Genomic DNA, 13,388 nt, shown 5'->3' with positions numbered 1-13,388 from the left:
AAGGGCAACAGGAATGTCTGAAACTGCTCAGACCTGCAAACGTTTAACTGAGCTTCATGATTCAAAGAAAAGCCCTCTGCTACTTCGAATGAATTCAGCTGAATATCAAGGGTCTGGTACAGGACATGTTCTGATAGGGGTGTGAAAGCATTTCAAAAGGTAGGAGGAATCATCTGCAAAGGAAAGCGTCAGGCAATCTAGACACAGAGGTTGATATCTGCTTCCCCTCTAATTGGAAGCTTTTCAAATACGACCGACCAGCAAGATTTCATACAAAAATACAATTGTTTTGAGTCCTACCAAGACCTTCCTGCAGCCCCTTACATTCCCTTCTTCACCATTTCCCAGCGAGTTGTCTCTTACCTCTGATTCTTTGTAATAGCGCTCAGGAATCTCATCACTGGCGATATCAATAAAGCAGACTTCTCGCTCCAGATCTTTAGCTTCTTTGTCAAAAATCTGCAAGAGTTAAAGAAATTCAACACTGCAACAGAAGAACACCCTTACAAAATCCACCTGGAATAACGGTGACAAGTGATTTCAATGCCTTGTGCAACATTTTGTATTTCAGGCTTGTGCCTGAATAGCTTCTGGTGTAAGAACGTTCAGCACTCGCTGCTCACCCCACTGTTCCTCCTCACACCTTTTGGGTCGGAGACTTCAGTCAAAAGGAGGAAAGCCAACAACTGGGATTGGTTTTATTGTGTTCTCTAATCTTTGAACTAGATTCCTTCTCTGTGTAAAAAACCTGACGTTCTGGACTGCGGGTGTTTCCAAACTTTTCATTCTAGGGACAGTACTGCCATGCAGGAGCGTGTGAACCAGTCACACTCTGCTGCTACGCTGAGAATCCAAATTGTGGTTGAAGCTGGAAACTTCCACTCTCCATTTGTGCCCACAAAGAGCTTGTCTGCACTTCCATCCTTTAGGCCCTGGCTTTGAGCACCACGTCTCTTGTTCTGTGCAAGGCAAATGCTGGGTGTATTTTGAAAATGCAGGTCATTTGCATCTGCAGCGCAGTACGTGTGTGCGCCTGTGCCCATAATTTAATCATTTAGGCATCTCAGTGACCCATGTGAGATGCTATGTCTGCCAATACATTTCTGCTCATGCTGCTGGGACTCAGAAATAGGGCCCAGTCAAAAGGCTTATCAGGAATCGGTGCTGTAACATTCAGGGAAGTTGTGCACACGCTGTCAAGCTCAGTAACGAGCTAATGATGTGTTTTTTCCTTTGGGCCACAATGTTCTATAGTGAACATTTCCAGGAAGCATAAATATTTTTGGGTTTTCGTTTTTGTTTTTTTAATGTCATGAATGCTCTGGTAATTTAATTTAATTTCATACTGGAGGAGCAGTTAAAAATACAATTTTTTTAAAAAAAAATCATGTTGATTATTTGAACAAATTTGAGCTGAGAGGTTCTGCCCCTGTAGTGTTCTTTCTCAGAACTGGGATACATTTTTAAAAAATAACTGTTATGTTTTATATATATAATATGGGTCACTTTTTATAGGCTTCCTCGTTTGCTTTTTTCCTAAGCAAATTCAGATATACAGAGCAGTCCCCTGATGAAATCAGTTGAACTATTCGTGGAACAAGATGCATTTCAGCATAATCTCTGAGCTTTAAATAAAATAATGGAGATTTCTCTTCAATGGACATTCCCAGGTCAGCGGAGGCTCTGGATCAGTGTATGGTTTCAGTACAAGCCTAATAACTTTAAGCACGTGTACATCTCTGCACGATTGCAAGGACCTAAATCGGGACTATTACCCAACATCTTCTTTGAAGGAATGTGCCCTGCTCTGTCACAGGCTTGATCCACATATTGCACCTCGAAGTCATTATGGTTTTAAATTCTTTTTCTCTCTTTAAAATGCTCTGACAGAAATGGGGATGACAGATGCCTTTGCCAATCTGTCAAAACCAGGAGGAATTTTTCAACCATTTCAACCCTGCCTTATTTGCTGCTCTCTGACCATTTCCTCCATTCCCAATGTTTGCTGAATGACATCTGCATTTCTCTCTGCTGGCGGAAGTTGTTGTCTAATCATTTATGCTTCTCCCCTTCTTAGATTGTCCTCACAAGATTTGCAGATAGAGGTTTAATCTTCTCATTCTGTCAGCAATAGAAAATAAGAAGTCATTAGAGAACACGACTGATTTCTTTCTTAGCTCTAATTCTCTTATTGCCTCTCCTAGCCACATAATCTGGGATTGTCTTAAGACCTGTAGGGAGGACGGGTTTATTGTGTTTGTGATCAAAGAGAACACAGAAATTTAAAAGTTTTAGAGGAAGAGATTAAAGGCCACAGAAAGGAACATAAGGCTCCCAATCTGTGCAACTGTATTTGCAAATGTGCAGAAAATGAATGGTGAGAACAATCTGTATCCCTAAGAAGATGATGCAGAAAGGCAGACTATTAAATATTATATTGGAAAGAACTGGACAGGCTTTACATTTGGAAGCCAAGTAATTAATTGAGATTGAAACACACAATCAAATGGAAAACAAAGAACAACATCCAGGCTGAAGTGTCCTTTTTGCTGTGGGTTTTGGTTTTTTTTTGAGGAGGAGGGTTGTGAGTGGTTTTTTACAACAGACCAACATTTATACACTTCCACTTTCTAAGAGAAATGAAAGCTCATCATTATTTAGACTAATTCACCTGCAGAATGACAAAAAGTGGAAGAAAGGTTTAACTGGGACATCTTTAAAGTTGTCAATAGTTTATTTTGGGGAAGATTTAAAAAAAACCCAACCTGGCAGATGATTCTAGTACCTCAGAAAAGAAAGATCAAAGAAGATACTGCAGAAATTTAACTGCTTGTCTATTTAAATTTCTTTCCTCCCGTTTCCGCATGACCTACAGTGCCACGGCCCAGCCCACACTTTGCTGGTGAATTAATTCTCTTTTAACTCATAGCCAAAGCCAAACCAGAATGTCAGGCGACGAGACGATGGTAAGTCAACAACAAATTTAATATCTTTTTTTTCTACAAGCTCCTTTTGCATTTTTCTTCTATCTTCAGGCTATTTTGATGGCTTCAACCTCATTCAGATGTAGCCAATCCAAAATTTAACTTTTATGGCCAGTCACCACAACTAACCTGCTTTGGATAGAAATAGGATAAAGCTGAATCCATCATTCGTTTCCCAGTGGCAAACTCCTTGCTCAGCTGCACCACGAGGCCCCTGCGGGTCACATCTGCTGCTTTCCTTGGCTGTGGTCCAGAATCTATGATTCTTGTGAGGTTTTTTTTCTATCAAGAGCAAAGAAGGTGTCCAAGGGCTTACGGGCTGGAAAGCTGTTTGTCTCTGTCTCAACTGCACAATGTTTGTTTTACCAGCCTAGATACAGGGAGCCTGTGCTCAGAAGCTGTAATGAGGCAGCTAATTCGCCTTTTAAACACTAATACATACAGGACATAAAACTTCCTGTGGAAACAGTCAGATCACGGGTCAGCTTAGAAATACAGACAGGTTGCTAGAGATGGAAGTGATAAGGGAAACTATACAGAGAATTCTATACTGTAAACAAACAAACTTGAAGATGGGTGTTTTTTTTCTAGAAGGTGTTTTTTCCATCCCTTGTGAGGCTTTGGGTGAGAGATCTCTCCGCTTGTCTCACTCGTTATGTTAGATCCAGCCAGCAGCCACTGTTGAGAAATGCAGCTCAGGCAGAGAAATGAGACAGGTAAGAGCTAAAAGATTTTTTTTCTAGAAAAGCAAAGCACTCCTGAATTAATTGCAGGCAGGTAATACAGGAGCAGACGTGATTACTATCCCATGTGCTAAGCAATCAGACAGCTGTGCCTATCTAGAAGCTTACGCCAAAACACGTTGTTTAATATACAACGTGTAAATGTAATTTACTGAGATGAGAATTTCTGTTATAAATCAAATTTCCTCTTCTATTAAATCCTTCTTTGAGTTACTATCTCTGCCTGAAAGTGTCGTGCTTCCCTCTCTGCCTCCCCTGCCAACAAAGCCAAGAGGCAGCCCAACGAAGTTAAACCTTGACTTTGCAGGAGCTGCACATCACAAGATGACATCTTAGCGGGACCGGCGGGACATGACATGAACGGCATGACGAAAATATCTTTAAACATTAGAACTTGAAATTAAATTTATCTCTGCCTTTCCCATGATTATATCGATTCTATGACTGTCATTGAGCTTCAAGAAAATGGAAAAAGATAGAGTATGCAGCTAGAAGAGTCCCCAAGCTCAGAGGCATGTACGCAACATATATGCTCCTTTTTAATTTGAATATTGATATTTCATTGAAGCTTTTGGGTTTTCTCCGTATCTTCTCTCATCCCTGAAATGCAGTCTAACTATGCAATTTGCAGGTATTGGGCAATTTGTATGATGTCGAGCGCTTTATGTGAGTAGAATACATACGTATCCATCATTTGGAGGATGGTTTAAATTGATATCTCACAGTATGTGAAAGTTAGAGGTATAACTGCAGTAAGGACCACAAGAATAAGAGGACACAAAACCTCCTCTCCAACCTGAAATTCTAATCTCCTTGGACTGCCATTGTCAGACCCACTGGCTAGTGTCCAGTTTCATATTACAGCATCCTTTCGCAGGTTGTGTCGTCTGGTCCACTTTAAGTCTCATTTTTCTGAAGGAAAATTTGGTCTAAAATAAAAGGAAACCTACTCAAAACTTCATCTCTGGAGTTTTATTCTGTAATTCATGTTCCAACCTCAGTTACCCCCAAATCCTGTTAATTTACTTTTGAGATTTACTTGGGCAACGATTACAGGAATTGACCAATTTCAACCCGTCCACTGGCTAAAACTATTTATGCGGACGCACATAATTGGGAGCAATTCTATGGAAAAAGATTGCATCTCCAGCGCAGAGCGGTGACCATCCCCGTCTGCAGAGCGGAACCACCGCGACCGCTCCGCATTGACAGCCCTGCTCCTGGCTCCTTTTCGTCTCCACATCACGACTCCTCTGTTATTCCATCTCTTATAAAATATCTCATTTAGATTCATACTTTCTGAACAGAGAGATGTGTTTTGATGGAATTACGTCACAGTAGCTGTGCTTCCAAGACCATAATACACTATTAATAATATCTACTGGGATTAGTTTTTTTTAAAGTCACATCTGTTTCAAGTGCTAGATTTACCGAGTAAATTCGGCAGTTCATTTAGAAAAATCAAAAAGAAGAGGCACAACCATATTACTTGCTCACGCTCTCTGTCAGTGTGGGCCTTATCTTACGTTCTGTGATAGTCACATGTGCCTGGGGCATTTTATTTGTAGTTATGTCCAACAAAAAGAGAGCTCTTCGCACAGAAGGAATTTCAGGCTAACCTCTCCACTTGTTTGCCTGTATTTTTTGAGACTTATTAGAGGGGGAAAGCTTCACAAAATCAAGATTTTTCCTTGCGAACTATACAGGAGACAAACAGATACTCAAATGCCATCATACAGAAAAAGTCCAGGTGCAAATAAAATCCCCTCTAGAAGTGATCCAAGCTTTGATTTTGACATATTTTGCAGTGATGCCTGGCAACCCTTTAGACAATTTACACAACAAATATACTGCATTGTGGCGAGGCTAAGCCAGGGCACAGCTGAATCCATCTCAGCTGAAGTCAGTGTTTCATGGCACTTTCCTTAAATACTGAATTTACATTTCATTTACATGTGCTATATGGAAATTTGTTAGAAGCTAGTTTCGTGTTACTAAGCGAGGAGACAAAAATAGGGGAAAAAAAACCCACTCTAAAAAGAGCAAAACTAGAAACGGCTTTTCTCCTTAGCTGGCCATACCTCAAATTGTTTTTACTGTATTCAAATGTTTCACACCCGATATTTCAGAAACACCCACTAAGGATGAAGCCTGATGAATGATGCAACACTCGGTTACCTGCAAGGCTGCACAATCAGAACTCGCTGTCAGGAAAGGATTTTCTAACGTGAAATGATGGTGCTGCAATTTACAGAGGTTGCATATCAAAGAATACCTGTATCAGCTGCCTGGTTTTAGCCTGTACAAGCTCTTAATGTGTCAAATGATGCTGGCGTTAATTTATAACTGTGAATTACAGAACTACCTCTTGTTTTCATCTGACAAATGGCCATTCTGAGACACGCATTTTCAACACTATATTATCTTTGAAAGGTAAGAAACACGCTGATAATGTATTTTTCTCTTGATTGATGAAGAATTAGTGCTGTAGCTGTGACGACTTTATCAGCATTACTGAGACATCCACATACCAAAACGTGCCCAATGACACCCACACTTTGTCACCTTGAAATATAAACTCTACCTCGAAGTCTTTACTCCGTAACTTCATTACTCTTAAGAATAAAGTTATTCTTGCTAATAAATATCACGGCCCTTTAACAAAAGGAAAGACTATGCTATTTTAAGAGCTTGCATGTCATTTTGTGATAAATAAATAATAAAAGTAAAATAAAAATAACATTTCTCTTTACATTAGGAAGTCGACTTTTTAAAAGACAACAGTGACTGGCCTGACTCACTGCTCTGGTGTCTGACCCTGTTAATGAAGCCATAAAGCTGCAAAGTTGCAGTGACAATATTTGATGTACTAACATGCTCATCCAGCACTGATTCTGTTTTCCTAAGGAGAGAGTTGCCACGCGAACATGTAGATGTGATACAACAAAATCGGCGGCGCGTAAGCACTATTGGGCACTATTTCGGGCTTGATTCACAGTATTTTAGCCACAAAGCTGACATACAGGCAGAAAAAAGAAGACAATTCACTGATAAAATAGCTTCAGTTCCTCCTCTGTTAGGCATCAGTACGGACCGTGTCTCCTCGCTGCTGACATTATAATGTCACAAAACCAGTCACACCCTCCCGCAACCAAAGGTGTGGGCTTGCTCGGAATTAAAGCGCTGCCAAAAGGCAGAAGGGAACAGTAAGAAGTGCATAAATTACACCCAGGTAATGCAATACACTGCTTTTCGTGCCTCTCTCACTGATCTGGATCTGGCTGAGACTTGCAGTGACTGAAAGTCGTTGGTATCTGGTGGCTCATACATGGTCTCTGTCATGTTCCCTTTGGGAAGGTGTCTGTATGCCAACAGCATTATTCAGAATTATACCTTGTTCTTTTATGTGTAATTACTCTGCCACAAGCAGCGCAACAGCTGCCAGCCTTATCAACACGCAGGCCCACGGCGGGTTGGGAAAGGCAGCTCCCATCTGGAGAACAGAACGCCTTGACCTTCAGGAGCTGCTGGAGGGACACTCCTGCAAACCCAAAGGCTCTGTGTCCCAGACCCCTTTAAAATCTATTTTGCTGCTGCCTTCTTTCTCAAGAATGTGTTTAAACACCCCTTCATTATGCCTCTGTATTACAGGTAAATTTTCCAGACACTTTAACTTCTATTTCACACCTATAAGAAACTTCTTCCCGTAACTCCGCAACAAATAGCTGTTTAAAGCACACGAAAATTAAATATATAGAAACATATTTGTGTCTTCATCCATGGGCTGAAGCTTTCCATGCCTGGCTTTATCCAACGTTCTTTTCTTGCAAGTTGTGCAACTCTGCTTTGCTCCCTGTCAGGGCAACACTGTCCCCCTGACCTCCTGGTCCTGAGCATCTCTGGGTCAGCGGCTGCTTCCTCTGGAGAGGATTTGCACAGTTAATTACCCTTCTCACAGTTAATTACCCTTCTCATGTCGGAGAACTTGGTAACTTTTGGTGATTGCCAAAAGCACCAGCAGTCCAGCCACTGTTCCCTTAAGGGCTTCACCAGATCTCCCATCTCTGAGCATTGTTTAGTCTCCTGTTTGCTGTTCTTGGCAGCTCCTGTGAACTTCCCCCTTCACTGAGAGAACATTGACTAAAATTAACTAAAAGGGTTAAACTAAAGTTAGCAAAAGCCATCATACTTACACTGTCATTGCTTCCTTTGTTGTCCTCGTATTTTGTCTCTATATGAATGGAGAATTTAGGCAAAAATGAGCACTGCAACAAAAGAAAAAGATGTTTGACATAAAAAATAGGCCTTGCTTCATCAGCTGACGTGTTCAGTGCATCCTGTTCGGTGTCGGTTTTCTTATTTTTTTCAGATTATTTCAAGAAAAAGAGTAAATGTACACAGCACATAAAAGCAAAGTTTTTTATGATTCTGGAGAGATGCAAAGATTCTCTCTAAAAGCTGAATGCTATAATGAAGGCATAAATTAGTATAAGTACTTTGGAATAACTAGATATTATGCAACAGTTTTCATGCTCACTATGCATAACGGTACAAATGTTCTAAATGTCTTGTCATAAATTCAGTTCACTAAGACCTCAAGAACAACTACATATTCGTCACCATGGATAAATCTGTCCCCCATATAAAATAATCCAGGAACACTCCACCAGCTGCAGGTCCTATCCAAACAGACAACAGTGCTTTGACGTCTGAGGGCTTTTTAAATCTTCAGTGAGAAATGAATTTTAGCATAATTTCCTATTAATGAAATTAAGATGGATTACAAGCTGCTATAGAAATTCCTTTATACTAAACCTAAATCAATCTTTACATAATAACACAATAAAATTAAGAATGCACAAACGTTTTTCTACTGAAGTTAATAGTTCTGTATTTTACATGGGAATATATTTATTTTTCTGTGGATTGCTTAATTTAGTTGTTTTACCAATTCTAGAATCTATAATACTAGGCACTGTAATTCCAGTGGAAAAAATGTTTTTCCTTTAGCATTTCACAGTTCCTCTTTCGAATTAACTTTCCAGATAGACAAACAGAGTCGATGTCTAGAACACTCCAGAGGATGCTGGCTCAGCATCTTTCCTGTTAGTCATCAAGTCTTTTCTTGCATAAGCTGCCAGCGAAACCAAAGTGCCAGTTCCTCACGTGACGCTTCACTGGTGCCCTGTGGCAAAGTGTCCTTGTAAAGACTGCGACGACCTCGTGGGCTGTACATGCAGATTATACAACGAGGACACGATGATGCCTCAGTGTTCACATCGCGCTTGGGCTTGATAAAATTTGGAGAGTTCTTCAAAGGGAGAGGCTGATGACTATGAAAGGAGGTGATTTAGAAGGTCAGCTGGAGGGCAACACAACCAAAATGAGAAGCCAGGTCCTCTGAGACTGCAGAAAATCTATTCCTGATTCCACGGATATCACCCAACAAGTCACTGTTCAATCTTCTTCTGATCACAGGATATTCAATGAGCGCATCTGGAATCAACCCTCGGTGAAAAAAGCACGAGAGAGTTTTGCCAGAATAAGGTTCTGGTGCCATGGAGGCTCCTGGTCAAACTGCCCATTAACAGGAGACATTCCCACGGAACTGCTGCTGCTGCAGATGCCCAGACCACCCAGGCGTCTCTTCTCATCTTCTACATGTTTTGCCTTTTATAAAGATTTCTGTGGAGTAGCACATGATGAATTTCAATCCAATCTGAAGTGTGAGTGGCTCTCAGCTCTGCAACTTGTTCATTGAGTGAATATAGGGGAGAAAAAAACTACCAACCAACCCTCTCCCCCCCAGCCAAAAAAACCCAACCCAGAAGTATGTGGAGCGCAGGATGGGGCAGATCTGCTCACTCCTATTACCCACATTTTATGGGCAATTAAACATTTCCTATATGCATACATCTCAGGAAGCGCCAGCTGAAAATAATGTTTCTAAACAGTCTGTCAGAACTGGGGATCTTGCAACACCAACTAACACCACAAAAATCCAGATATTCTCCCAGCTGAGGTTTCACCGTGTATCTCAGTCCGTTGCTCCTACTCTGGCCGACATCCCAAGGCCCCTGCAAACAGAGGCCTCAGCAAACAGCGGGCACTACGGGGAAAAAAGAAAACAGCTCCTCAGCCCTGCTTCTCATTGAAGGATGATCTAACCATAGAAATGCAGGAGCTGGTGGATGGAGTACATTTTTCGATACTCAAAACCATTTTCTTTTATCAAAATAGTTGCTTTTAGGTCACAGTTTCAGGTATAGTGATGGATAAAAAGGCAAAGTATGAAAAAACTTGGTGCTGTGGATTTGAAGCGTGGCTACAGTTCCAAAGGAAATTTTGAATAAAGCCAAATGCCAGATTTCCTTTTTACCTCGCTATCAAAAAATATCTGCTATTTTCAACCACTGTCTAGAGTTTACCAGCCATGAGTCAGATCATGATACTCTGAAACGCAGCCATTTCATATCTTGAACTCCAGGCTGCATTAAGCCGCTTGTAGCAGTTCAGCAAGACACTGCTTGAATCTAGTTGTTGTTTCCTGTGACCCAGAATCTAAACTGTAATTAAAAGGAGATCTTGAGTTAAAAAAAAAAAAAAAAAGAAAAGACTAAGGACCTTCAAGTGTTACAGAAGAAGAGTTTTAAGTGCTATTTACCCCAAGCCACCTCCTTAGAGAGCAGGAAGTTATTTTCTTCACAAAGCCATCCAAAGTCAACCTCCCTGTGTGTTTAGTAGAAAGGCAAGGACTATAACAATCTAACCGGAGATTGTAAATGGCAACCTGAATTCACCCCAAATGGAAACTAAAATTCACCAAGAAGTACTGCCCTGCAAATGCAACTCTCCAAAACCAAACTGACTGGCACCCGCTGTTTCAGCAGCTGTCAGGGGTCTCACTGGCTTTCAGGAACACTTTGCAGGGTCCAAATTTTTGAACATTTCACAGAATGTGTCTCATGATTCATCAGCTGCACTCTGACTAATTGGCAGAGGGCTCTGGCAGAACCAGAAAATTGTTTATGCATCATTCAAAACAGTTTATTATTCATCATGCAAAAAAAGTTGTTGTTTTTTTTCCCCCTCTCCTTGAGCGGCCGCGTATTCACTTAGCCAGGGATCGCATATGTTATGCAACAGTCAGAAGTGAATTTGAGAGTGAATGGGAGGCAATAAACCTGTTTGGAAGCAGCAGATCTGCTCGGCCTCCGGGGCGGCCGCTCCTGCAGCGCAGCCCTGGCAGCCGGTGGATCCCCCGAGCACACGCAGGACACGCAGGGCGCTGCCTCCAGTCTCCATTGCACATCTCTACAGCTCGCAGGGCTCCTCTTCGAAAGAAACAGCGGCAAATCGAATCTTTAACTTGAAGTTAGACTTCAAGTCTACATAACAGGAGAAAGTCTTCAGAGTCCTGCTGTCTTCAGTGATAAGGTTTCTTTGTGTAAAGCTCTCAAAGGAGGTGTCTTTTATATTGTCACCTCCAGATTTTTTTAGATGTGTTGTAAAGTCCTTAAAAATTTATTACAATGCAGTACACTCGTAACATTCAAAAACAAACAAGGAGAATATTCTGGGTTGGTCATTTGTTTGTTTGTTTTTAAACTCTCTCTATTTGGCCCTTTTGGCAGAACCAGGAGAGATTTAAAGCTCAAGAGAGTAACCAGTGAAATAAGCAGAGTCTGCAAGAGTCACCACCGCACACGAGCACGGGTGTTTCCAGACTCACACAAATTGAAATGAAAGCAGCACGCGGAAAACACAGCCCGCAGTTGCATTTTCAATTCACGACAGATAACCTCTCGAAAAATGAAAGGCCTATTTTTAGCATGATGATTGATTAGTGTTGCCATAGCAATAAGCAACACTTAGAAGAACAGGGTAGAGCCTGAGGATGCCAAAACACTTGCCAAAGTCTTAAAGAGACAGCGCCACAAGTCTGGGGGGTGACAACGGAGAGGGCTGGAAAAATCACCTTTGCACAGGAATTACAGCCCAGGTGGCCGCAGGAATTACTGGAGCTGCCAGTAAACGCGTTGGACGGGGGGTCACCAAGGAGGGTTCCCCACCCTCTGGAACCTGCCAGTGCTATTTCATCAATGCTGCTTCAGACGGTTCCATTTGCCATTTGGTTTCTTTCCGCAGAATGTTCAAAGATCTGCTTGAGACCTCATCGTTGCGCTTCGCTTCTCCTGCTCCTTGTGAATATTAATCCACAATTCTTGGGAGTTATTTTTGTACAGTAAAAATTAATCCTTTTTTTTTTAAGCAGCAGAAGCATATCCCCCCAAATCTTCACATAAAAGCCTGGCGAGGCAGACATTTCATGGAAATGTTCTCTCTGATCTCCCATCACTTTTCAGACTGATTTTTTCTTTTTTTATATGGTCACATATACATTATTTTGGCAAGACAGGTGGAACTGGATGCTTTACAGAGCAACCTCCACGGAGCCCAGAGCTAAAGAACACGCTTACTGCTACGATGAGATGATACTGGCCAAGGCAAAATTAGATTTGTTTTTTTAATAGGGTAACTTCTTGATGCCACATATTTTGCATATTTCAAATTATTCTTTCTGTAAATAACTGAAAGAAATACTGCAAAGACAGTTCCTTTATTGAACATTCCCAGTTTTGTGGAAAATGCCCCCGTTCAGAACAGCCCTGCCAGCGAGCGATCCAGGTCATCACGGCACAAACTGGCACCCGCCGGGACGACGGAGAAGAGAATGAGAATGGACGGAAAGGGCTGGGCAGGTGATGGCAGAACTTGGAAGCCGTGACTCAGAGGGAGGGGAATTTAGAAAGGAAGATAAGCAGGGGAAGGTGGCAAAGAGCAGAAAAAATGCTGTGGAGTGGAAAGAGTAGGAACAATGCAATAAAAAAAAAAAAAGGCTTGAAAACAAGCAAGGGAGTGAATCTCTCATAAAGAAGCTCAGGAAGAAAACCGCTGTTCGTATCACATACAGTAACCTGAAGATGAAACAGTCAACTAACTGCTATGAAATTCGGCATTTCCCTCTGGTTTTGCCTTCCCTTGGGATCTCTCTTCTCCAATACCCAGAAGCAGGAAATATATTGTTACAGATCCTACAGAGGTCCTTCCTTGTGCTAGAATCTCTAAAGGAACCCAATCTGTGTTTTACTAATGTCACCGGTCAGCCTGTCTTCTAAGTTGGGGATGAGAGCGGCAGAATTTTGGCAGTAAGTTTGTCGTAGGCTCTAATCCTGCAATACAGACTCTGTTGCATTTTTAATGCAGACTCTTCACATACTCAAGCTGGAGAAAAGTTTGTGCACTGAAGACTGATGGGTTACATCCAAATTTCAAGCACTGGTAATCAGATAGAGAACACAGGAAAAAACCTCTACAGATTCCTTCCAGTGTTTATCTGAAACAATTTTTTTTTTCCGCTTCTCGAGTCAGCTGATTATAAAAATAACAATTACGAAAACATTCCTTCCAGCTAATTTACTTCATGGACACACTGGCAGCTGAGCGAAGCACGAAACATGCCTGTTCTCAAAAGTAATCAGAAACCAGCAGGTCAGTAATGGAACATTTAGCAACTATCACTCTGGAGCCTTGACACATACCAGATGAAATAATTATATTTGTCTCAGTCATTGGCTGTAGAAGAATTAGTGTCATTGTG

General features: G+C 41.4%; 1 protein-coding gene across 4 annotated transcripts in view; it reads right to left on the bottom strand.

The window, feature by feature from the left end:
- PITPNC1 (phosphatidylinositol transfer protein cytoplasmic 1) overlaps positions 1–13,388 on the bottom strand; it is a 69,206-nt gene that overhangs the window by 18,804 nt on the left and 37,014 nt on the right. For 3 of the 4 annotated variants that reach the window (XM_065647933.1, XM_065647936.1, XM_065647934.1), the window contains 2 exons: positions 7,921–7,992; positions 364–459 (listed from right to left, as the gene is read on the bottom strand). In XM_065647933.1, coding sequence (XP_065504005.1) covers positions 364–459; positions 7,921–7,992 — 168 coding nt within the window. The remainder of the gene's footprint in view (positions 1–363; positions 460–7,920; positions 7,993–13,388) is intronic. The other variant, XM_065647935.1, reaches the window with a different exon arrangement.

The sequence above is a fragment of the Caloenas nicobarica genome, chromosome 18 (genome assembly GCF_036013445.1).
Source record: "Caloenas nicobarica isolate bCalNic1 chromosome 18, bCalNic1.hap1, whole genome shotgun sequence".
NCBI classification, from domain to species: Eukaryota; Metazoa; Chordata; class Aves; order Columbiformes; family Columbidae; genus Caloenas; species Caloenas nicobarica.
This window is presented reverse-complemented; position numbering and strand designations above follow the sequence as displayed.